The sequence below is a fragment of the Dromaius novaehollandiae genome, chromosome 1 (genome assembly GCF_036370855.1).
Source record: "Dromaius novaehollandiae isolate bDroNov1 chromosome 1, bDroNov1.hap1, whole genome shotgun sequence".
Lineage (NCBI taxonomy): Eukaryota > Metazoa > Chordata > Aves > Casuariiformes > Dromaiidae > Dromaius > Dromaius novaehollandiae.
This window is the reverse complement of record NC_088098.1, coordinates 58,858,158-58,882,640: the sequence shown is the minus strand read 5'-3', so window position 1 is coordinate 58,882,640 and position 24,483 is coordinate 58,858,158. Positions and strand designations below refer to the sequence as shown.

General features: G+C 37.3%; 1 protein-coding gene across 4 annotated transcripts; it reads right to left on the bottom strand.

Moving 5' to 3' along the window:
• Positions 1-24,289, bottom strand: WASHC3 (WASH complex subunit 3). 4 transcript variants are annotated; one of them, XM_026119797.2, is made up of 7 exons: positions 24,064-24,289; positions 22,331-22,429; positions 19,935-20,000; positions 18,407-18,535; positions 16,000-16,107; positions 10,612-10,676; positions 1-7,148 (listed from the first exon to the last, which is right to left on the bottom strand). In XM_026119797.2, the coding sequence occupies exons 1-7, from the start codon at positions 24,112-24,114 to the stop codon at positions 7,064-7,066; spliced, it is 603 nt and encodes a 200-aa protein (XP_025975582.1). In that variant the 5' UTR covers positions 24,115-24,289; the 3' UTR covers positions 1-7,063. The 4 variants fall into 4 exon arrangements, with proteins under 4 accessions (XP_025975582.1, XP_064369874.1, XP_064369881.1 ...); XM_026119796.2 differs by having other exon boundaries at positions 377-7,148; positions 16,000-16,110; XM_064513804.1 differs by lacking the exon at positions 10,612-10,676 and having other exon boundaries at positions 16,000-16,110.
• Positions 24,290-24,483: the final 194 nt, after the last annotated feature.

Genomic DNA, 24,483 nt, shown 5'->3' with positions numbered 1-24,483 from the left:
TGGAATTTGGAGTTGACAACACACCATTTTCTTCGTACACAAATGACTTCAGACCAGCAATTATAATTTGTCTGGAGGATAAACAGGGAAATATTCTGTACCAAAAGGCTGTTGGAAGTGACGTGGAGAGGGAGAATGTCTGGTTGCCTGTGGAGGCTGGAGAGAGGACTGTTTCAAAGCCAAGTTTCAAATATCATCTGTTTTCACTACAATCCTATGTAACAAAACAAGCTTCAGTAAAATTTTCATTTTAAGTGGGAGAGAATTTAATCATTTTGCTTTTTTCTCCTGTCATCTCTTCAGTAATTCAGAGAGATGGTTGAAAGAATTTTGTTTGTTTGGGTCTTGGACATAAATAAAGAAAGTGCCTTGCTCAGGAATGGATAAAATGTTGCAAACTGGAATTAAAAATGTGAACATGCTGGAAAGTTAGGAGAGAACATGTGAGAATGCATATGTGGGGATGCATTTATGTGAAATGAAAGAGTTTATAAAATAAACACTTTCAAAATTTAAGGATAAAGATGCAATCCATGATCAAGGTACTAAATGCTTTCTTTCTCCCCAGTTCACTGTATTTTCATACGTAGGCTAAAGAAAAAGAGATCAAGCAAAACTACTGAAGACCAGTGAAGACTGGCACTAATGTGAATCTGCTATGCAGATTCTAGCTAAGTATGAAGTGCATGTGTTAACTGAGAAAGAACATATACTGCATCGGTGGACACTTGCTTTCAACTGACACATGGGGAACATGAAGGGGATGACCGAAATGACTGCTGATCACAAGCTTCTCTCTTACAGCAGGGTGATACTTTTGGCAGGTGACTAAAAGTCTCACACAGTAAGGATATATAAAGAAGAACGGCCAAAGTGTGGCATTCCAAGCCGCATGGCTGGTACCTGAACAGATTGCGTGACATTAATAGTGACGATAGCTTTATCGTGCACTCGGTATGTGAATAAAACAGTTAAGAAGCTAAGATGCTCTTATGACACTGCCCTACCGAAGACAGCTGCTGAAAGAATCCAATGTCACTATTTGCAAGATTGAGCAATTTGGTCCCTGGAAGAAGTGAGATTAGAAACACACAGTGCAGTAGGCAGCTGAGGCCTGAATATGAGCAGCTGTACACGGTAGTGTCAGTGGCTGAGGCTGCTTGGAATGCCTGGAAATCCTGTGGAAGGCAGCTGCAGGCAATGGAGTACAGGGATGAGCACCCAGGAGAGGCAAGTCCTGGAAAAAACAGCTAGTGTAGTGTGTACTGATACGTATGATGATAGAGACACAACTACAATGGAAAAAAAATGTCCAGAACAGGAGAAAGACAAGTTCTGTTATGCAGACCCCTCTGTTGATACGTCAAAAGGAAAATGTTTGTACTACCACCTGATTTTCTGTCTATTCTATTACACAACACTAGCACAGACTGGTCCACTGTGAGCACAGTACAAATCACTCCTGAAGAGAACTGTCCTATTGTTTCTGTCCCCTCTGCCAACGTTTCAGTCTCTGCAAAAACATGACATCTCTTTTCATCCAAACTGGGCAACTTTTAAAATATTTTCCGATAGCTGTATACTTAAAGCAAGCCGTTCAAGCAAATGAACAGAATTTGATTTCCTGGGGAGCTCTAACCTGTAGCTGACTGGCTTTGGCCTCTAACATGCAAACTCTAAGCGCACATGTCCTACAGCAGGTTTACAGACCATGACTTTATGCTCATAAAAATCTGCTGGAAACAATGGAAACCATGCTTAGTAAACTTCAGATTCTAGTTGCTGGACAGTTTGGTTGCCACTGGTTATAGTCTCCCTGGCAGCGTACCAGTGCTGTGCTGTTCTGCTGATTGACACATTTCCTAAATAAAGAAAATCCATGTGACAACCCTAGAATTGAGTTCAGTCTGTAACTAGAGAGGTCTAAAGGTTCCTGGCTGATGAGAGGGCCAGAGGACCAGACTGTAGGGGAAGAGCACACAAGGGTATTTTGTAACACTCCTTTCTTATGTTGATCACTTGGAGTCTAGGAAGGCTTGAGCCAAGGCTGCAGCTTTTCTTCAGCACAAATGCTATTACAATCTCTCTCTCCTGCCCAGTGACTTATTTCATCAAAACCTTAGGGACTCAAATGTCTGAGACATATTCCTCTCTCTCCACCAAAATGTGACGGAAACTAGACAGCATGTTCTGAAAGTTGAGGAAAATTAAGAACAGACACACGTACAAAGTGATCGTATTTTGATAGGAAATCAGGCTGACACATTTTCCACAACTAAACTATGATACAGAAGCTATCAGAGTCACCCTTTAAAATGGAAGAGCTCTAAAGAAAGAGACTTGTATGGTTTTAAACTACGGCAACAGGCCAACTCAACAATGTTTGAAGAGCAAGGATGCCTGGAGGCTGAAAGAACAATAACAAAAGCCTAACATTTAGAATAGGAGGTACATATGAAAGCCAGGTTAGAGGCAAACAGAAGTTACAATGAGAAAAATGATATTAATAACCCTGCACCCCTGATATTTTAAGTATATTCAGCTGCTTTGAAATTTTCTTCTCAATGTTATCAGATGCTTTTGTGCAGGCAAGCTTTTGTACACCACAGCTGTTCCCTAAACGACACCAAAGGTAAGACAAGGCACTATGAACCATTACTCAGCTCATCAATTATTACAAAAATAGTGGCTGCCCACACTTACACCTTTTGCCTTTGATGACAACAGGCATCATGCTGGGCAAACAAGTTAATGTTGTTCAAGGTTGCTTGGAAGAAGTCTCCATTCTTACTAGTTGGCAGCTCACTGTCAAACCACAGCACTGAGGAAAAAACAAATGATAAAATAACTGAGAAAAGCAGACACTCCTCATTTTTACTGTTCACCCCCCACTTCCTACTTCTACCCTTCTTTAAAAGTAGGTGAACTAGCTCCAGAAGATCAAACGATCATCTCAGAGCGCAAAAGTATTCCTTGCTAAAGAGGTGTTGGAAAGTGGTATACAGAAATCAACATTATAAAACACTCTATTAAAGCATCCAGTATTGATCATTACCAGAGAGAGAACCATAACACTAAGCAAGTCACAGGCCTGAGCTAATGTGGTCCTTCCTATTTCGCTTGTAGAGTGGTGTCAATGGAGAGACCAACATAAAGAATAATGACAATAACATGTTGGGCATTTGTGCAGGCATTTGACCTGCTTTTCTGAAGAGTAAGAAAATACATATTCTGCTTTGTAGATAAGTCCATTGTATCCTTGTATCAACTTTCACATGACAAAGCAGGGGAGTAGACTCCCAGTAAGCTTAAGCCTGTGATGAACTTTAGTTTCTTGTTACATAACACTATGGAAAGCAAAATTGGCTTCATCAGACACTACTAGAAGTGATGATCTTAGTGACATTCTCTTTTCCAAAGCACAGCCTATAATTTCTTATGACTGTTTTTTCACTGAATTTCAAACTATACAGTTAAATCAATAGTGTATATAACACTGGAAAAGCTCTGGAAAGAAAAAAGAGAGGGAGAGGCTTAACTTGCAAAAAAGATCACCAGTTTTCTTTTCAGATGTAGCTGAACAGGAGAGCTGAGAAAGGATGGTAAAATGATTAATAGTGCTAAACTAGGACTTCAGTATGAAGTCATTGTCCTGTACAGATGTTGGTTTTGCCTTTGATGGTTGTCTGAGGTTTGACTTTCATAAATACAGATATGCATCTAGTCTTCAGGCACCTAGATGCATTTAAAATACTTGTAATATCTTTAAGAATTGTGATCTTTACACATTTTGTATTCCTGTTCATCTGCAAAATTAGGAAGGTAGTGATGGGGTAACCCCCCCCCAACATTTAAACATTGATTACATCATAATTTTTATTATGTCAATAGTTATTCCAGCAAAAAGCTGAAGTAGTTCTCATGCCTATAAGTTGTAATATTGCCCTGGATGGAGATCTTAAATCCGTGTATGATTTCGGTATATTACATGCATATATGACTGATGCATCTTACTTATTCTATACTGCATCTTTCAACAGTTCATTGCTTTTGGAAGCTTCTTAAAAACAAGTAACTTAAGAATGGACTTCTCGCCTTGAAAGGACTATGTATATCAGATTACTATGCAGCAAAGTTGAAACACTTCCTCCATCTTCTACTCCAAAACAGATGACAAATAATGAGCACATTGGAATATTCGCTGCCTATAGTATTTAGCTTGTGGTCAAGGACTTTCCAGCTTCTTGGGTTAGCGGCAGCTCACTAGAAAACTGCTGCAGATCAAGGACTAGAACAGCTGACATAATTCTGTCTCAAATCAACCATCCCATATTTAATAACTTCTTGTATCAGCATGTGTCCTAAGCTGAAACATCTCAAATTGAACTTGGCTACAGTTTAAGAGAACAGGGATGTGTTTAACAGATGAAGCTGGCAGGAACAGAGAAGTTCAGTGTTCAGAGGTTCTGAAGATATCAAAAGAAGGATGGCTACTGATGCACTGAAGGTGGAAGGGAAGGATTTATTTTTCTTTGCCCTGGATCCCCGCAGTTCAAACAGCTGGATTTTCACAGCCTAGTGTGGCACTGCTGAAGTGGAAGACAAGACAAAGTGGCAAGATTTGTCTTAAGATTTCTGCAAGCCTACCAAGATTGCACTATTCCATGGTAAACAGCTGCCTTGCAAAGAACCAATTCTTAAACAATTACTTCAGCATGCCTACTAGCAAAATTGCTACTTCTGTGACACATATATATGTAATTACCAGTTAATTATTCCTTATTATAACAAGCAACTGTGGGCTAGAGGCTTCCTGTTTCATTTCACATAATGCATCCACAGTGGTGCAGCAGACAATCAGCTTTGATCTCTTCAGACTAAAATTACCTCATAGAAAAAGCTTCTTCAAAATGACAAACAGTAGAAGTCATACTTCCTTAAATACACTTCGTTAACCTACTTTTTTTATTAAGAGAAAACTAACTACTATGCCTAACGTCAACTCTTAAGCTCATATTAACATATGTAAGGAAACAGCATGATTTACAGTATCAAACATACCCTTCTCATTAATTTCAGTCTTGCTTAAAGTTTCTTGTTAGAATAGCAGCTATGAAGTATTCAGCTCTCCTCTAGTCAGACAACTGACATGGCTTAGGTCATAGCAGCTATGAAGTATTCAGCTCTCCTCTAGTCAGACAACTGACATGGCTTAGGTCAAACTTTAAACCCCTATTTTCAAAACACTTCAGCAACAGATTGATACAACTTCAGCATAACTAGACTTGGAGAAACATGACATAATTACAGGGACTCCAGAAGAATTTTCATAATCCTGTTTAAAACAGCATATGGGAACAAAGCAGAGCCACAATTTTGGTTTACAAAACATAATTTTAATTATACAGATTGCTTCAATGAGTTTTCAAATATAGATTTCATAAAGTTACCAGTATTTTAACATGTGGTTTCTCAAATACCATTACAACATTTACTTTTGAAATATTTATTGCTAATATGTTAATACTTGCCAAGTTTTGCCAAGTGTTAGTTATTGAACACTTCTGTTAAGTGTTCAGTAATAATTAACTCTTTACTGAAATACCACATCTAGACATTCTCTAGTGCATATACGCTTTTCTAGGGATTCATGTATTATTTTGATATACAAGTTATGAAGAGCTAAATTATGCCTGCTAGACTTAAACGGGAGCTATGCTTAAGTTACAGAAAAACAATAGTTAATCTATTGAAGTGGCATAAATAACTAAAAGAGGAGATAATGACTTAGTCATAAAAGTTAACAAATGTATATATTCAGAGCTACAGTTTTAGTCTTTTTTGCTCTCAGGAAGAATGTGAAATAGCAGAAAGTGAATGATTGCCTGGCCCACAGCATTCTGGTATAATCACAGTAATCTGAGGAATTCAAATAGAAAGCGAAGAATTTCATGTGGAATAAATTAAATAAAAGCAGATTCTTTAATGAAATGTCATTTTTGACTCATGTCATAAATTAAGTACTTTGAAGGCAAGAGAGATGATCCAACTTGTGGGTTAGTCAGGCTCTGAGTGAGTTCTTCACATTGTTCGCCAATGCATACTTCAAGAGGTGGTGAGGAAGTTTATCATTACCTAAATTGAATTTTGGCTTCTTTGCGGAAATTACCACCAATGGCACCAACCTGGAGGTGATTTCTTATCCTGTGTGAACTGCATAGCCACAGCTCATTTTAAATGAGCCAAATGGCTGTCAGAAAGTGGCTTCTACTGACCCGTATGACAGTGAACAAGCAGTGAGAATCAGGTATTCCATTAATAATCTCCCAGTCGCTCACTTCAACAGTGCCATTTTCAAAACAATCTTGCAACATTTGTTGCTTTGTACACCACTGTAACATGAATCTGATAAATCAACTTTTCTATAGAGCAGGAATTTCTGTAAAAACTCTGAAGTGAAACTGAATAGCAATAGACATTTTGAAAATAGATTCAGATTTTTAAGTGTATTTTTCCACTTGTAGTTCAATTTCTCTCCAAACAGAACATCACTGATTTGTATCACCATATGATAGCTGACTCTTCTGTGAAATTCTTGTACTATCACTTCAATATACAGTATATCATAAAAAACTGCAGTTCATCAGTTTACAATTAACAATTTCATTTGAAAAGTTATTCTACTTGTAAGTTATGGAACAGAAAGATGTCAACTTACGCTAATAGTGCTACATAGAAAGTCTAATAATGACCACAATGCAGTCTTAGAGAACTAGAGTTTCAGAGGTGTGGAATTTTTAGTAATTTCAGAGGAATCAGAAAGAATCTGAAATAATGCACTATCAACAATTGCAAGGATCTCATGATTAATTCTCCTGGTGGAAAGGTTCAGGTCGAACATCCTGCCTGTTCAAACTTTCTGGGAGAGAACATGGAAGATCTGAGTGCTAAGAAAAGCTGTCAGATAAATCATCATCCATGTGGCTCAAGCATAACATTCTCTGCTAGAGCTTCAAACATATTAGCACTTAACAGAAGTTTCCAAAGGCTGAAACCAGTCTCTTTAGTCACTAAATGAAGATTCACTATCAGAATTCTCTTCTGCATTCCCGTCATCTCCCCAAGCAGGCACAGGAGCATCTGGGGTCCTGCAGGCAACAGAAAAGTTCTATGTTGTAAATCCTAGAAGGTGGCTGAGAACACAGGTAGCTTAGTATATTTAATGCCTTTTACTGTAATTGCATGTACTTTATATCCAAAACATTTAACACCTGAACTGTTGAGAGTTTACAAACACATACCTGATCAGTGTTGCTTCACCTACAACTGAAAGATGAACACTAGAAACTGTAACTCACTGGACTTCAAAACTCTGTAGACCTCAGTTTGAAGGCACACCTTTGAGGTTATCAGAAACAATGGTGGATCACTAAGAAACGGCTAACACTTGAACAAAGAGTTTAAAACAAGCAATACTGATTAATTCAATTTTTTTTTTAATCTTCAGAGGTTCTAGGGCTGAAAGGAACATGCTGTACACTATTAAGCAGTGTAAATAGTACATGAAAAAATAAGACAGGAAATGAACAATACTGTATCCAACTAAAACTTTAGGGATAATTTAGAGAAGCAAAAAAGAATTACTCAGAGTGGAATTTGGCTAGAACACTGGGTTGAATTTGACATGCAAGAGCAGCCATGGGATTTTTATTGAATATAAATGATCAGACCTCTTGTATCTAGTTTTGAAGAGAATATTTAAGATGGATCTGTAACATCATGTCAAAACATTTGCTCATGGAGTCTACTGGGGATGAAGAGGAGGGAACCAAGGCACCTACAGAATAGCTAATACTACCAACCGAAGACCCTGGTTCTCCCTGGAGTTTCCCTCCTAAGTATGTAATAAGTTTGACAATACAGGCAAAACTGAGTGTGGTAAAGTCAGAAACCAATGTACAAAACATACACACAATTATACTTAGGAAAGCGGAGGAATGGTCTTCATGAAAACTAGCTTCTTATGTCATAGGTTACTGCTCTCTCTAGAGAAATGCCAAGTTTTAAACTAAGCCGATAATTACATTGTTAGTCCTGTTGACATTTATCTGTGCATTATATCCCTCTGTGTCATGCCAGAGAATTTCTTTTCCAACTTAAGCTCTGCTTATTGTATTTCCTCTGTTGGAAATCCCAGGGTATATTTAAAGTGTTTATAAACATTTTGGTACAAAAGTGAGAAGTGTATTAAAGAACTGTAAAGGAGTTTTCTCCCCCTCTTGCCCACCTCCAAAATAAATTATGAAAGCCTTTGCTTTCTCATGCAAATACCACTTCACAATATTATTCCTTGTTGTCATGGTAATGACAAAACAGAAAAGCTGTGCAAAGATATGTGATCTGGAGAGACCAGTGCAAAAACTCTCCTCTGGTAAGGAAAAAAAGATAGCAGTTCTGTAGTTCAGGAGGGCAAGACAAAATCTCCTGGAATTGTAGACAGACAAGAGAGGCAGGATAAGAAACAGAAGTTAAAAACAGATAAACTGAGAGCTAAGTAAAATAGGCAGTTCTCGAATTCTGTGAAAAGAGCAGAAAGGAGGCAGAAGGTAAAACAGCAGCAACAGTAAAACAGCCAAAGAAAGACCATAAATGATTCCATCCTACTAGAACTAGCATCTCTCTGCAGCCACAGAAAGGACACATTCAGTCACCAAGTAGTAGCTGAGAGACTCTGGATTAAGTGATTCAACATACAGCAACATGTAAATTCTCCTAATTTTCACTCAAAGAACAAAACCCCACAGCTGGGACTGAGTGGTCAGGCCCAATCAACATAGAGACTCAAGAAATGGGGCATGAATGGCAAGGCACATAAAAAGTTAAATTACTGAAAGCAGGAAGGTGAAAAAAAAGTTTACCCCACCATCTGTAAAACATTAAAAAAATCTTTCAAATAACACCAGTTTTTCAAAGAGACATGGTGCATCTTCTCAAATAGTCAGCTTTCTTTAACCAGGTAGGCTGCCTATACTGTTTCAAATCTGTAACAATTTAAAGAAAATCTGCCTGAACATTATTATTTCACAGATTCCTTGCAGGCAGACTGAGACCAAACCCCAAACATATTCTGTATGCCTCAATCCACAGTTATAACTCTGCTTCCTTAACTCTTTCCAAAACAGACAGTACAAAAGCAGATACTTACTTAAAAAATAAAAGCATTTGAAATTAGATGCATTAGATTATCTTCTTTTAATCTACTGTTAAAACCCATCCAGACACGAATAGCAGCACTTACACAAAGTTATGGACCAGGAAGACAGAGTGAAAAATATAATCATATCACACATAGTAAAACCATCTTTGATAATCCTATCTTGGACTTGCACAGATTCTTAGTTCCATTCTGTTTCTTATATCTCATTTAATCAGTAAAAATATCAAACAAGGAATAACTAATTTAGGCATATTCAGACACCAAGAAATAGGTGGGAGATGGAGTGATTCAGCATATGACAAAACTTCAGTTTTCTGATATTTTTGCTTACTTTACTAAAGGAGTTAGTTTCAGAATAAGCCTTTCCAAAACATGAAAAGGCTTCACTGGAAAGCAGAAACAGACTTTCTAATACACTGACAATTTCTGCAGAGGCTGCAAAAGTGTTTCAAGCAGTTTTGTGGCTATTATGTACGAATGAAGCTTACTATTTAATATTTCATTGTGATCATTTTAACAGAATTTCTACAAAACAGTGCAGCAAAATTAAAATGAATCTCAAGTGTAAGAAAATCCTGAGATGCACGCTTATGGCCACACAAGTAGCTTTGAAAATAAGTATCTATTCTTCACTGGTATTCTTCACATTGGGTTACCTCAATCAACAGCCATGGTTTTGAACTGTTGGCTTTAACTTTCTGTGTCAGTGCTGAAGGCAGGTTGCACAACCTAGCTGCTAATGGAATCTGGAAAAGTTTGTCGTCTCTCAGGCATGAGGCAAAATAAAATAAAGCTTGTTCTTACTAGTCTATAATGATGATAGTTATTGAAATAAAAGTATGGGAAGAAAATATCTGGGAAAAACATCATACCGTGCTCAGAGCAGTTCAGTGAAAATGGCTGCTGATATGTTATTTGATTCCCCACTGCTAGATGCACACAATCAAAGAGTACGCTCTCCACTTTGTCATCGCTATATCCTCTTTCTGGAACTGCATCACCTGTGCTTGGCATGGAAGGAGTCTTTCTACTCCCTCTCAAGTTTGAATGGAAAAGACCTGCACCTTTTTGTTTGGGAAGGTACAGTATCTGCCCATCCACACCTCAACCTCACCCTCATATCTACCAAGTCTTGCCCTGGGCTAGAAAATATTGAAAAGACAGCTCACACTTGAGACTGCATCCCTCCTCCTTTGGTATTGATGACTCTCTTTATGACCAATAAAATCCTAGAACAGCCTTTATAGAAGAATTCAAAACTTGTTTTAATGCTTTTAATTTAGATTCACAATACCATAAACAAGCCTTTCTAATCAGATATTTTTTCCAAAATTTTCGAACACATGGTTGCACTCTAGCCCTACTGAAAGGTACAAGTTGAATATATTACTTACTCAAGAAGATCTGGATTTAGCCCCTCAGAAATCATTTTGTTTCGTATTGCCATTACAGGAACACCCTGCGCAGGAGGAGAGGAGTAGTATAAATCTACTGGTCACAAACACATGAACTAAATTCCACAGGTTCTTTTAGACTTTCATACACATTTAGATATGTCACTCTTGTTGAACAAGAGCATGGGATGATAATCTCAGTGGCCATCTGTATGAACCTAGAAGCAATAAACGACTGAGTTTAATCGAGTATATAGCAAGGCACAGACTGTAGAAACAATTCGCCTTCTGCTACTGCCGACTACAAGTTTAAGTGGCAGGAAAAGTTAAAATGGGAGAGACCTCTTAGGAAACATCAAAGGCCCCTTTAGTCCATGTTATATTTATGGCAATATGTCCAGAGAAAGTTGAGGGAACGGAATCAGGAATAGCTAGATAACTGCAATTCATGCGCATGAAAACAGTAAGCTGAAGCTATGTGAATGGATGAGAATGTGAAGAAAGCACATAAACAGAAAGAAAGCAGAGGACTGTTGTGCTGGAAAGACAAGAACTCAGATACACTGAAGATACAGATAAAGCAGCAGAAAAAGCAGGAGAAGGCATCAGCTATGGCTCAGGGAGGATACCTTAAGTCAGTGCTAAAAATTGGAAAAATCTTTAAAAAGCATGTAGAAAAAGGCAAACAGGACATGAGAACAGAAGCACAATTTAAAAGTGATTCCTCTGAATACAAGTGTTTGTACAGTCAGGTTTGAATCTTCTCTGACTTGTGGAAAGACTTTAGCCAAGTATGTACGTGTTAAGAAAAATTCCTTCCTCTCACTGCAAATCCTTCCACAGCTTCTGCACTTTATTTTATTCAGCAACACCTAAACATCCTCACCCTGGACCGGATACGCAAGAACAACTTGACCCACGTCATCTTACACGATCCATTCCAACAAACTACTTCTATATTTCCACTAGAGTTGCTCAAAGACAACTTGCTGCTTTGCCATCCCCTCTTGCAGAGGATCAGAACCACCTCCTGGACCACTGCATGCCAAGAGGGAGGGAAAAGAAAAAAAGGATCCAATTTTTGATCTCCACAGGACAGAGCTAGCGGTGGTCTAGGAAAGACAGGAGAGGCCTCAGAATGAGCAGTAGAGTGGGACTCTTTTGGTACAGAACAAATATATTTGTCCAAAGTAAGTAAAACGGGGATAAAAAAGGCAGCCCTGACCAACGTTCCAGAGAAGCGTGTGGTACTAGTGACAGTTGCAGTAGGTAACCATAAAGCGAGAGCTAAGCTAGTTCTTTTACTGCATTTTCCTGTGCAGATTCGCATTAAGAATCTCAATCAAGACTTCTGCATTAAGACTTCAAAAAAGCACAAAGACATAGTTTTATCAATTTAACAGGAATATAAGCAAAAATCTTCCTCTGAAATGGCTGTGAGGCAAGACTTCTGTCAAAGAATTTCTCAGTAAGTCACACCTAATGTACACTGCAAAGCAGAAAGCATTTGTGTATTTCATGACTATGTTTAAAACATTCACTTCTCCTAGGATAGATCTGGACTAACACCAGGGATTGTGTGTCCCTACAAACGATCTTTTACTATCTGATGGTTTTTTTCCATGCCTGGCTGCTCTTAGGGTTCCTTTCCCCGACCCAGCACTTACAGTAAGCTGAACTCAGAAGTCACTGCTGAAGTGTTTATGCATCAATTCATACCAAGTGAAAACAAGACTGAGTCATCTGATCAGGCGTAGCAGAACTCAGTATTTGCTCTCTGTGAAAGGGAGCTCAGCATATGAACTTCTAAGAATGGATTGGAACTGCTACGTTTCTATGCTCTCGTTTGGAAAAGTGCTCGATTCCAAAACTGTATGCATCAAAATATGTGAGAATCATTTTAAAAAGTAAAGACTGAAGAAAATATTTTTCTTGGCCTGTCTGGAGAAGCTGTTCTGGGAAACCAGAGGTGGCTAAGGTGAAAACATAGATCTGTTCTCTGATAAAGTTAGAAAAAATATAATTGATCAATATGCTAATATGCAAAACACTAGATTTATAAATTAAACAAAAATCAAGCATGTCTCACAGCTACTGTGGGAGCAATTTAAGATCACATCAACTTGAGAAAGATCTTTAACATATACAGACCTAAGGCTTACAGATTTCTAAGGAGAACAAAAAATTGTCTTAAAAAATTTTAATGGAAATAAATTTTGTACTAACTATAAAATAAAGGAAGCTGTGCAATACTAGCCTAACTTCTCACTACTCAAGCTTCTGAAATATTGAGATTATTCAAATAATAATACTTGCTAATTCAGTACTTTTAAGGCAGCTTTTGCAGGAATTCACAGCCATCTTAACTTCCTAAACATCTTTTAAAGAAAATATACAATTTTTGTTCATAAACAGAAACTCTGTGTCCCTCAAAGCACTTGTAACACCTGCGTTCCTACAGAAGATTAATACAAACATGGCTGTAGGGCTAATGGTAACTCAGATAGTTAGCATTCTCCTCTTCATATCAGAGATTTATAATTACTGGTAAATAAAATAAAATAAAATAAAAAACCTGATACTTTAGTAACCTGTAGGCAGATGTTTAAAAGAGAGTATGAGAGAACCAACAATTTAGCGTGCTTGTAAAAAGAGATGTGTGCTGGCTATATTGCCAGTAACTATACTATGGTTAGACTGAAATAACTGCAGCTTTCAATGCTAGCAAAAAACTTGAAAGGAACAGACTTTTATTAGCTTAAATCAAAGCTGGATGTAAACTTGCTATGCAATAGAGAGCAATAAATTATTTAATTTAGGCAACCATGTTTTTAGAAAAAAAGCCCCATGTTTTAAATCTGAAGTCCAAATTAAATTATGTGAACACGTGCCTCTATTAATAACAATGCAGAAAATTATTCTAGGAGAATTGTAATTTTTCCCAAACCACAGACTACAAATCTAGAAATTTCAGTTTGCATTTCTTTTAAATGTAGCCCAATGATAAGAAAGATACAGTTAAGGCATCCAAACAATCTTAACTTTGCCCTGCAGGTAACTTTGCCCTATTATTAAGTCATTTTAGTATTTGCAATCCCAGAACAGTCTAAATAAAAATTAGATTTAATCTCAAAGATAAAGTACACATTTGTAGCCTGGAACAAAACTATCAGTTCCTCCATACATCATAGATCTACAAAACTAATCTTACGTTTAATCAAAATACCCTTGAACACTGTCCTTTTTTTTTCCTGAGGGAGAACAAATAAATTCATTGAGAATTTTATACAGGTAGGGTACTGCAATTACTTTATCCTTCACATCTAAGTTTTAAACTGGAAAGTCAGAGCCTAACACTATTATGATCCTAAATCTTACAAAATAATAGTAGTGGCCAGTTATTTTGAATACAAACACTAACTACACTGATAATACAGGTCTGCTTAAATGGAGCCAACAGTGAAGACCCATCCCATTTGTCTCTGCCCAGCTAAGAGTTTGAAATAATCCAAATCACTACACCACAGCCCTGCTCCCAGCCTGGTCTCACTTGCTCAGCTTATGCAGGTTCTGGAGAAGCCACAGTGCAAGTAGCAGTCTTGTTGCAAAACCAGTTTCAGCACTATGTGGTGCTGAAAGAGGTCATGTATCATAAAGGGCTAGCACTTTCTGATTTTTAGTTCGATCCATGTAAAGCACAGATCAATTTATATTCATGGTACATTCAGACCAATCAGTACTTTGGAGTATGTGCAGTTGTGTTTGACGTTTAGAATCCAATGGAAGTATATGCATTTTAAACATGAATTTTATCTGAAATCCTAGAGTGTTCCTCTCACTGTCAAAATAAATGCTCTGTACATTTACTGTTGCAAATTTGATACTGCCTTTTGTAAGGTTTGCTTGAATATTATTGTTGTACATCTGAAAAATATGAATTTAGCACACTCAACTGCACTCCATTAAAATGAGTTTGTTACTATTTCATGGAACAGCTATCCTCAGTGTACAAGAAATATCTCTACAGATTGCTAACTCTTAAATAATACAAATATTGTGGGCAATAAATAAATGAATAATTCCAACAGATCTTCAGCTAGAGGCTTAATTCAGGCAAAGAAATTACACTAACTCAAATATTTCATTGTTTGAGAAGACCACTTTGGCAAATACAAGAATGCACATTAATTTGTAGTATGTTAGTTTGACTTTCCTACCACACTCTTTACAACTGGCAGAGGAGTCACCAGAAACTGCCAGTAGAAAGGATAAATGTGGAAAGTGAGATCTCACTCTAGCAGTCACCAAAAAAAAGTCAAAGTAATTAGACTATCCAGCTCTTTCACATCCACTTTTAAGACGGGCATTAACTCAATATGCTAACATGGCATTTTGCTCTCTGCCATTACCCCACTGCTAGGGTCTTCAAATGGTTTGCGATGACCTATCCATAAAGTGCCAATTTGTGATTCAAACGAAAAGAAATGTCTGGAACACCATCCCAAGTACCAGACACACCAACTTTAACAATTGCTCTGAAGAGGGAATGAAACCAAGCAGTTAGTTTTAACATAAGCAACATTTTACCCAATTCTATGTGTTATTCATATTTTTCAGAATTTTAATATATACTTTAGAGAAAAATCTCAAGTAATTGCTGGAAAATAAAGATACAGGTGAAAAAAGAGCTTTTAAAAGATTTCCCCAAGAAATCTCCGATTCATTTTTCCATCCCTTCACTTCTTTTCACACACTTGAACATTGCGATTACACTCATTTATTTCCTACTCATCTGTAGAAAAGCCCACAAACGAAAAAGAAAACACGAAACCTACATCATGAGTAACAACGAACTGAAGTGGAACTAAGCAGGGGAGCAAATCTTGTATCGGTATTTGGAACACTACAGGAATAGTGATGCAGAATATTAAACAATCCTGCTCTATGCTACACTAGTAAAGTTTCATTTTGTGCCCTACAGTAAAAACAAACTATAATATATCTCTGTGGAGTGAATAACAATTTTGCCAGAATAACTACACTTTTAATGGCATCTTCTATGACTCCAGCTAGCATCAGTCTGCATTTATGCATCTCCACATCTTCAGTCCACATGTATATTGACAGAGCTTTGTAGGAAAGATCTTGCCTGAGGCTGTCCCAACTGCTTTATTAGCAGGTTTATAGGACTAGTGTTAAACCGACGGAACATACTGCATCAAATAATTTATTAGAGAAAATATGCTAGAAATGCTCTGATATTATCCTAGCTTAAAGATTATGGATGCAATGTATTTGTCTCCTGATTTTAGTGCTCACTCAGAGCTGTGTGTAAAGTTCACCATAAATATAATGGAGTTCCCAAAGAATGCTAGAGAACTGACTTACCACTTGTACCATTTTGAGATATCTGGCATATCTTGGATCCTTGGCAACAGTTCTGATATTTTCTGTTACTACTTCTGTTTTCTGTAACCCTTCTTCATGTATATTGTTCTGCTGTATACAAAGAAGATAATATATTAATGCTTAGATGTGTAGATCAGAAGCACAAAGCAGTTTCAATTTATAAAATTTGTAACTTAAAATGCAACTTCTCTTAGATCACAATATTCTGATCTATATTCATAATATTATAGAATTCCAACATGTATGATTACTCTAAAAACAGCTCTTTCATTATTGAACTGTTACGAGTATGATTTTCTACATAGAGCAAATATTTAAAATTATTGCACAATACTTGAAAAAAACAATTCAGCACTGATTTCAAAGGCAATACTGTCTGAGTCAAAAGGATTATACGTGATAGAGCTCCACGGATTATGCAGTTGAAATAGTCAAGCAAGAAAGAAGAAAACTTTTAATTAATAATCTATTTTTAATCTTAAAACCAAGGCAAAAATATCTGGATACAGTTACCCTTAAACTGTGCATACATACGAAAAGTTTGTTCTTGGAAGGTCTTATTGACTCATTTTTAGGATTTATTTTTGTTAATCTAGGTATTATCTTCGCTCGTATTTTCATGCCAATATACTTTTTTATCACATCTTTCATATCTTTTTAATCACATCATTGTATCTTTCTACAAAACAACCAAGAAAACAGTACCTTGAGGGGAAAAAAATACAGCCTAGTGCTACTTCTCTCTTTGGACTTCTGCAATTCACACCAAATTGATCACAGTAAGCAACAGTACATTCAGTGAATACCTAATGCCATAAGACATTCTTCTAATCCATAATATGCCTGTATTAATGTCCTTGCATTTAATGAAAAAACAGAGTTTAATTTATATGCTCACTGTATGAGAAAGACATTTTTTAAGGATTATATCTATCTCCCCTAGTGGTTCAATGCATTTTCCTCATAACATTTCATTCCCTGACAAGTATTTTGTATAGATTGCGTAACTTTTAAACTATACTTAAGCCTTTTAGTATAAACCATTGCTCTAAAAGATAACATAAGAAAATCAAAGAGTCCTTGAGAGTTATTAATTAGAGATTCTGGATGCAGCTAACATTCCAAGTAACAGTTCTAGTCAGCCAGATTAAAACGTACATGAGCTTCACTTGTCATTTTGTCTCTAACAGACTTAGAAAAATGACAAAGAGCTATAGTACTATATAAAAGACAACATAAAATTGCTGCTACTACAACTAGAGTAGCACTATAATGGTAATAATACTAAATAACACTACAGTAGCAGTAGTACACAAAACTACAACTATCTATATTATTTATATATTAGCTAATAATCTATATTATTTATATATTAGCTAATAAACAAACCATTTGAAAGTAGAATTGGAAATGTGTCTTCAGGAGTACATATCCTCACAGTAACATCTGAGAGGAGGAGGAAATTTTAAAGAAAATAAAATAACTACTAGTCATTCTCTGACGTGATTGAAACATGCAATGCTAACTGTGCATTTTGTCTTCCATGTTTCTGGCTGCAAATAAATCTAGAGTTACAAGCTTAATACACAGGGAAAGGCAACAGTCTGTGTGGGGTTTTTAATATTTGAGCTGTTGCTGCTTCACAGCAATTTTCACCAAATGAGAGAATGAGCCAAGACTGGAACTGAAAGAGAAGAGTTATCGCAACAGGAAATAGGGAGAAGAAGTCCATCTACAATGCAATGTTTTTCTAAATTTCTCTATAAGAACTGTCACTGTCCATCTACAAATGAGAGCCAGGAAGTCTTACTTCATCAAGTGGTGATCAGAGTAGTTAAAGCTGGGTTAAAAAAACCAATAATTTCACTGCAGGCACAGGATCTTAATTTTGATCACTTATAAACTGTCATTTTGTGAACATAGAGATAACAAACAGAAAACATTCACTGTAATAACATCTTTAAAATAATTATGCTAGAAACTTCAGTTTGTCCTGAAAGGTAATATTCTAAAGAAAGGTTAAAAGAATTACAGTTATGGGATGTGAAATACTGTTTTCATTCATGACCCTTCCAGTCCCTTGATGTAACGCATTATCATATTTTACTGTGATTTAAAAAAGAGGAAGGAATTATTTATCATAAGAATTGAGTTAATTCTAACTATTTAAGCTATACAATTTAAAAAAAAGGGTTTACCCTTTTTGCCTTAAAAGTAATCACCCATTAAAATTCTTTCATTAAAGAAAAACATAGTTTTAGAGCTTCATAGTTGGCTGGACTGCCCTCTTTCACTAGTTGCTTCTTCCATCCATTTTAAATCAGATTAGAAACTTGACAGGGAGAAGTATGTTCCTTCAATATTTCATTTGTGTTTCATTACTTACTCCAGACTGAGGCGATATAGTTGTCTGTTCATCTGTAGTAGCTTGTGCAACAGGACCATTTGTAACACTATTCATATTTACAGTGGACACTTCAAATTTGACGTCTTCTAGGCCAGGAATAGAGGACAACTGAATGCACAAGACATCATTAAATAAACAATGAGTGTATCATAAGTACAGGTGTACAAGAAAGTCAGCAGTCTGCTGCTTACCATGTATTCCACAGATCAGTTTCACATTGGTAAAATTGTATCACTTGGTAAATTTATCACTAGTTTTGGTATTTTGGTTAATGAAAAAAGAAAGATTTTTCCTATGCAAATGGCTTCTACAACAAAAAAACCAAAATCTCTCCACTGCAGCTTTTGTGGTTAACACAGACCTACAGTGCAGGAAAGGCTTTAACAGCTTCTTAGCATTTTACCATGGCACATGTCAACCATGCAAGAGCCGTGCCATCGTCTCTGCTACTTCTTCTACAGTGAAAGAAATCACAGCAAGAACAGCTCCATTAGTGAACAGATGGGTGACTGGTTAAAGATTTTGCAATTTTCTGTCTTTCACTTTTTTTAAGAAAATGTTGAGACTGCAGATATTAAATACATTGGATATTTATCCAAAGGAAATTCTATATTTAGCATGATTATAAAGAACTTTGAAAAAATTATCAGTACTGATCATTCCTAATGTTTTTGAAATAAATGTTAGTAACTGCTGTTTGTATTACTACAGTATTTTTCTCATACAGATCTTAACGAACAGTTTCAAAAATTCCCCGCTGCTGCTCCCACAGAAGCCAACAGAAATTGCTTCCAACATTAATGGAAGAAGGATTTTACAATGCATTTTCTCTTTTAGCTAATTAAATGATAATACATGACTATAAATTATATCCTTTCACACTTTTAGCTAAAGAACATACACTCTTCAGACACATTTGCATCAACTTAGATGTAATTTAGGCCACATTTCAAAATCAAAAGCTTTATAAGGGATCTATCTAGCTACTCACTCTGGATGGAGCTGGTTAAAAGTGCGGTAATACTTACAAAGATACTTTTGTCTTACATAGGGGACAAGAACTTCTTGCCACAGCTTGCATGGCAAGTGCAGCTTCATACTGCAACTTTGTAATGCAAGTTGCGTATTTTAGTATCAGAAAAATTTCTTCCCTTCTCTTCTAAAAAACATATCAATAAACTCAACATAAATAAGCTGCCATGTACTCCAGTTGCCCTTTCATGATCCAAATGTTCCTTTCCAGTTCTATATTCCTGACAGAGACAAACCCAACATCTGTACTACATGCTATCTGTTCCTTTCTTCCACGTCAACTATATGTTCAAATGTTATAAAATGGAAGTGGTCAGGCATGCAATGTGAATATTTGCCATCATAGCCTTTTGTATTAGCTTTTTCTGATCCTTAGGAAAACTTATTTGCTCAGTTCAGACTATTAAAAGAAAACTAGTTTACGTAATCTAGAAAGCTATCACTGTTAAAACACAAAGTCTATACACGTACAAACCTTTGCATCCAAAATGTTGAGTGTTGTTTCAATTTGTTGGATACGGAGAGAGAGTGCTGACAATTTCTAGGATAGAAAACAATTAAGACATGAAAACACTCTCCCAATCCACTTGTACATATAATACAGTTCACATTTAGCTAAAGGAATATATAATTAAATAAAATCACTTTTGGCTTCAACTTGTTAAAGCCAGAGTGTAAATAAGATGATAACATTATTATAAAAGAAACGAAGCAATGGCAACATCCCTTTTGTAGTGCAGTAGCCACAATGGTTCACATTTTAAATAATTTTACTACAGTTTGGTTCCCCAAATAATGACAGACAGAAATGAAGACAGAAACTACATACAAAAAGAAAGCCAAAGCAAATAGGATATGACTTTGGGCATTCAGATAATAATGGTAGACAACTGTACTCTCACAGTTACCAAAATAACTTTCTTCAAAGCTCTTTCTTTCCAAATGTGAAAGATGAAAAGATACGATGTGTATGTAACCGAACACACACAGAAAAATAAAAATATGATAAAGAATACAGGAGATGAATGAAAGTCATATATAGTCAAAACACTCGGTGAGCCAGAAGGAACCAGAAGCTTTATACGCTCCATGTGCACCGCAATCAAATTTCATCAACACGTTTTAAAAAATAATGCAATGTTTTTCTAAATTTCTCTATAAGAACTGTCACTCTTTCAACTAATCATAACCATACTCTACCAGACCTGTCCAAGTGAAGTTGGCTAGCATGCTGGCTGGCAGATATGTACCACTCTGACAGTTTTTTGGCACATTGGCAAGACTCTGCCTGGCTCATAAGCTGAACTTTAACACCCTAAGAAAATGGCAGTTCTGCCAATGTGTTAGAAAAGTAAAAAGAGATTGACAAAAGTTAAGCCTTTTTGGATAGTGCATTGACTTGTTTACAGATGGCTCTTTGTTCTCAAAGGGGAGTTAGTTCGTTCTGAAGGGAGCTATACGCTCTGCATGTATTTGGGGAAGAGGAGGAAGCATGCACAAAAGATTGTTATATAATTTTACAGGTCTAGTTTGACTACACCAGAGCCAAGAAATTTAGAGTTAAGAATGCTGTCAGCCTTATTTTTGAATTTCCTGACTTGTGTTGATTTACACCGGGACCTTTGACATTCAAAACACTTCTGTACTTCATAAATACAAAAACTTTTCATGGAGTTCATAAAGCAACCATTTCGTCTCTTGGGTAACAACACATTTAGGTTAAGAAACTGTTTTACTAAGTACTTATTTATGCAATTCAAAATATGGACTTTAATTAGACTTCATAGTGTTGCTCCACACTCAAGATGGCTCCATATACAGGTATATATAGAATTTTCAAAGGGCCTATGTAACAGGTAATACTGAGACCACATGACAGTTTAGTTTTGGACAACTGACAACATCATCATCAGGCAGGTAGACACATATCAAGTGAAACAAGCTAAAAATCCAGAAAAAAGTTTACTTTTTTCCTCTGAAGCCCCATATGTTGACGTGGCAGCCAAATTTTATACTAGTCAGGGGGTTGAATCAAACCTTCTCTAACAAAATTTCTCAGATTAAATGGCTTAGTCTAACTGGATATGACAATTGCCGCTGGCTAGGGCTGTATAGTACTCTTTGTTGAGTAAGCGAGCGAACAGTTACAAAAAAAACCCCTAATGATAAAAAAGTTAAGCTTAAGTCACATTAGAAACAACCTTTCTACCACGGATGAAGCACTGGGTCTGTTCTGTGACTAATTCTAGTACTGTCAGTCTGGTATGTTTTCTTTGACACTAAATTCACCATAAAAACTTGTCAGCATTTACTGTTTTCACTTTCCTCTTGTTGAGGAAACACTAGAATCAACTGCCTCATGTTCCATGCTAATTACTTGCCAAAAATGTCTTTTCTTCACATGAATATCATTTACATTCAGAGCTTAACATATCATCCTTTCAAAATAAAGGTGGAAAATATTTGCAAGAAAATTTTGATGTGCATCTTAGGATGAGCTAAGAGGGATACTGACTTTCAAAGTACATTCAGCACCACAGGAATAAAGCATTCTTCTTCCAAAAGAAGAGTATATCCACAAATGGAGCTGCTCAGAAAAAAGTCCATGTATCAGAAAGTCCAAAGACTGTGCCAAATGCAGAAGTTTAAGGAAACAGGTTATCAGTCTGGTACAATCAGCAGTTCACACGGATAACTTGGAAAAAAACAAATCTGTCTTACGTCTCTACTCAAGAGAAACATTAAACAGACTAAATTTTCTGGTTTAAGCTACCAGGTCAATTCACAGTGAAGCATATCAAACTGAATGGCTCTCATTTCTAGAATTTGTTTTTTCATCTGTATAAATTGACAGACAGGAAATAAACATACCTCTTCACAAACAGTAGAAAATCGGTTGAGAAACTGCACTGTGTGAACCACAAACTGGTTTAGAAATGCTACAGTTCTTTTCTGCTGAATAGCAGGAACCTGCATTAAACAATATAAGAAAATTAGCTTATACATAGGTGTCAATTCTCACATCTAGACTGAAATAGTTACAAAAAACTGGAATTATTTTAGAAGTAATTATTTTAGAAGTAATTATTTTAGAAGTAAGCATTAAGTGTGCTTGTTATGAATACATATATATAAATATATATATATATGTATACTCATTGCTTATAGATACAGAAATTATTTTTCACTAAAAATCTTACTAACATCATACTAGAAAAGTTGCAGGACACATGGAAAAGGGAACATCGACATAACTTAAGGACCATTACCTTATTTAAGAAAATGCTTTTGAATGAAATTGTGAAAATCCCTGTAAACCAGCATTAAAATTAAAAAAAAAAAAGGAGAGCAGGTCAGAACCTCTCCTTCTGAAGTTAATGAGGAAAAAGAAAACTTGGCCATCCATACAAGTACTCAGTTACAACTGTTATCAACAGATCACAATCAAAAATGAAGAGTAATGAAATCTCTGTCTGTCTTTACTGGATACCTATACTTTTTCTTTTTTAAATTATCTTCAAGCCAAGACTATCCTAAATCCTCTCCCAAGTGAGAGATTCATGCACACCTACTTTTCAGGCTAAAAGGTAGAAGGCTATGTTTGTCAGAAAAGGTGTAGTGTTCACTTGCAACAAACATAAAATAGCTGGCATTTTTATTTAAGCCATTATAAAAGATCCAAATCACGAACATTCACACAAATATTTCCATATAAAATTATAGGACTTCATGGTTAACAGCTGGAGAAAAGTTAAAGTCTTAAATTTCACATAAGAAGTTACATGATGGAACTATCTTAACAGATTCAAGCAGAGGACTTACAAGGAAAAACATCTGTGGTGAAGCTTCTGCTGCACTGAACAACAGTTTGTCTTAATTAGCGTATGACTACAATGACAGAACTAGTCATTCAGCAAGCACCTACGGCTTTCACTTCTTTGCTGGACTCCCCCCTGTCAGTGCAGCCATCCACCACACTTTGCCAAAATTAATACATCCTGATTTTTTGTGAGATTGTTGTTACTATCATTTCAGCTTTCAGTCTGTTCACCTGTAGTCCAGGATCTGCTAAAGTTCAATTCTGTAGTTCCAAAAGCATCAAACAGTGGTCAAAGCCTTATCGGAAAGTTATGGGATGGGAACATGGATGGAAGGAAATCATCAGGGCTGGAACCATCCAATCCTTATGCTTGACATTTCACAAACAAAGCTGGCAACATGCTTTTCTGGGCCACGAAAAGACCAGAATAGGTAGCTTTGCACAGAGTTTGTTCCGCAGCACTGAGACCGACACGGTTTAACCCTTAGATACAACGCTGTGACTTGCAACGAAGCGCCTTTGGAGAAGCGCAAGGTTGCCCCCTCGGAGACACAGCTCAAAACGAGGCAACCTGCCTTACCGGCCTGCGCCTTCGCTGCAGGCGAAGTTACTTTTGCTTAACACTTTGCGCCCCTCGGGCGGCGGCCGCGATGGGGGCGGGGGTCCCCCACCCTCCCGCGGAGCCTGCGGCGGCGGGGAGACGGGGCTCGCCCAGCACCAGGGCCAGTGCAGCCGCGGCCCGGTCGGGCCGGCTCCGGCCTCCACGGCGGCCCGCGCCCCGTACCTTGGTGAGGTCAATGCCGGAGCCCACGATGGGCAGCCCATCCTCATCCATCGCCCCGTGGCCCAGGGACGCCGCACCCCGGAAACCCCCAGCACTCCGTACGGACCTCTGACCTCTGCCCGGAAACAAACCCGCCGCAGGAGTGTGGGACAGAGCTGCCGGGCGTGCGCATGTGCAGCGCCCTGCCGCTGCCACAGTGCATCATGGGAAGTGTAGTCCGAGCGGGCGGGAGGCGCCATGCCGGAGGCGCTGCAGGGAGCCGCTCTCCGCGCCTCCTTCCGCGTCTTTGCGCACCGCGGTGCCGCATTCGCCCTTGTTTTTCTAGGGCATTTAGCAAAAGGCCCCTGTTGCGGTCTCGTCGCGGCGGGTCCCAGCGGGGGCCTTGGATAGCGCGGGTTGTGGAGACGAAAGGTCTTCGCC

Coding starts and splice junctions, on each gene's coding strand:
- WASHC3 (XM_026119796.2), bottom strand. CDS start 24,114: ATGGATGAGGATGGGCTGCCCATCGTGGGCTCCGGCATTGACCTCACC. Junction 22,430..24,063: donor CCGGCATTGACCTCACCAAG/GTACGGGGCGCG, acceptor TGTTTAATGCAG/GTTCCTGCTATTCAGCAGAA. Junction 20,001..22,330: donor TTTCTACTGTTTGTGAAGAG/GTATGTTTATTT, acceptor TTTCTATCCTAG/AAATTGTCAGCACTCTCTCT.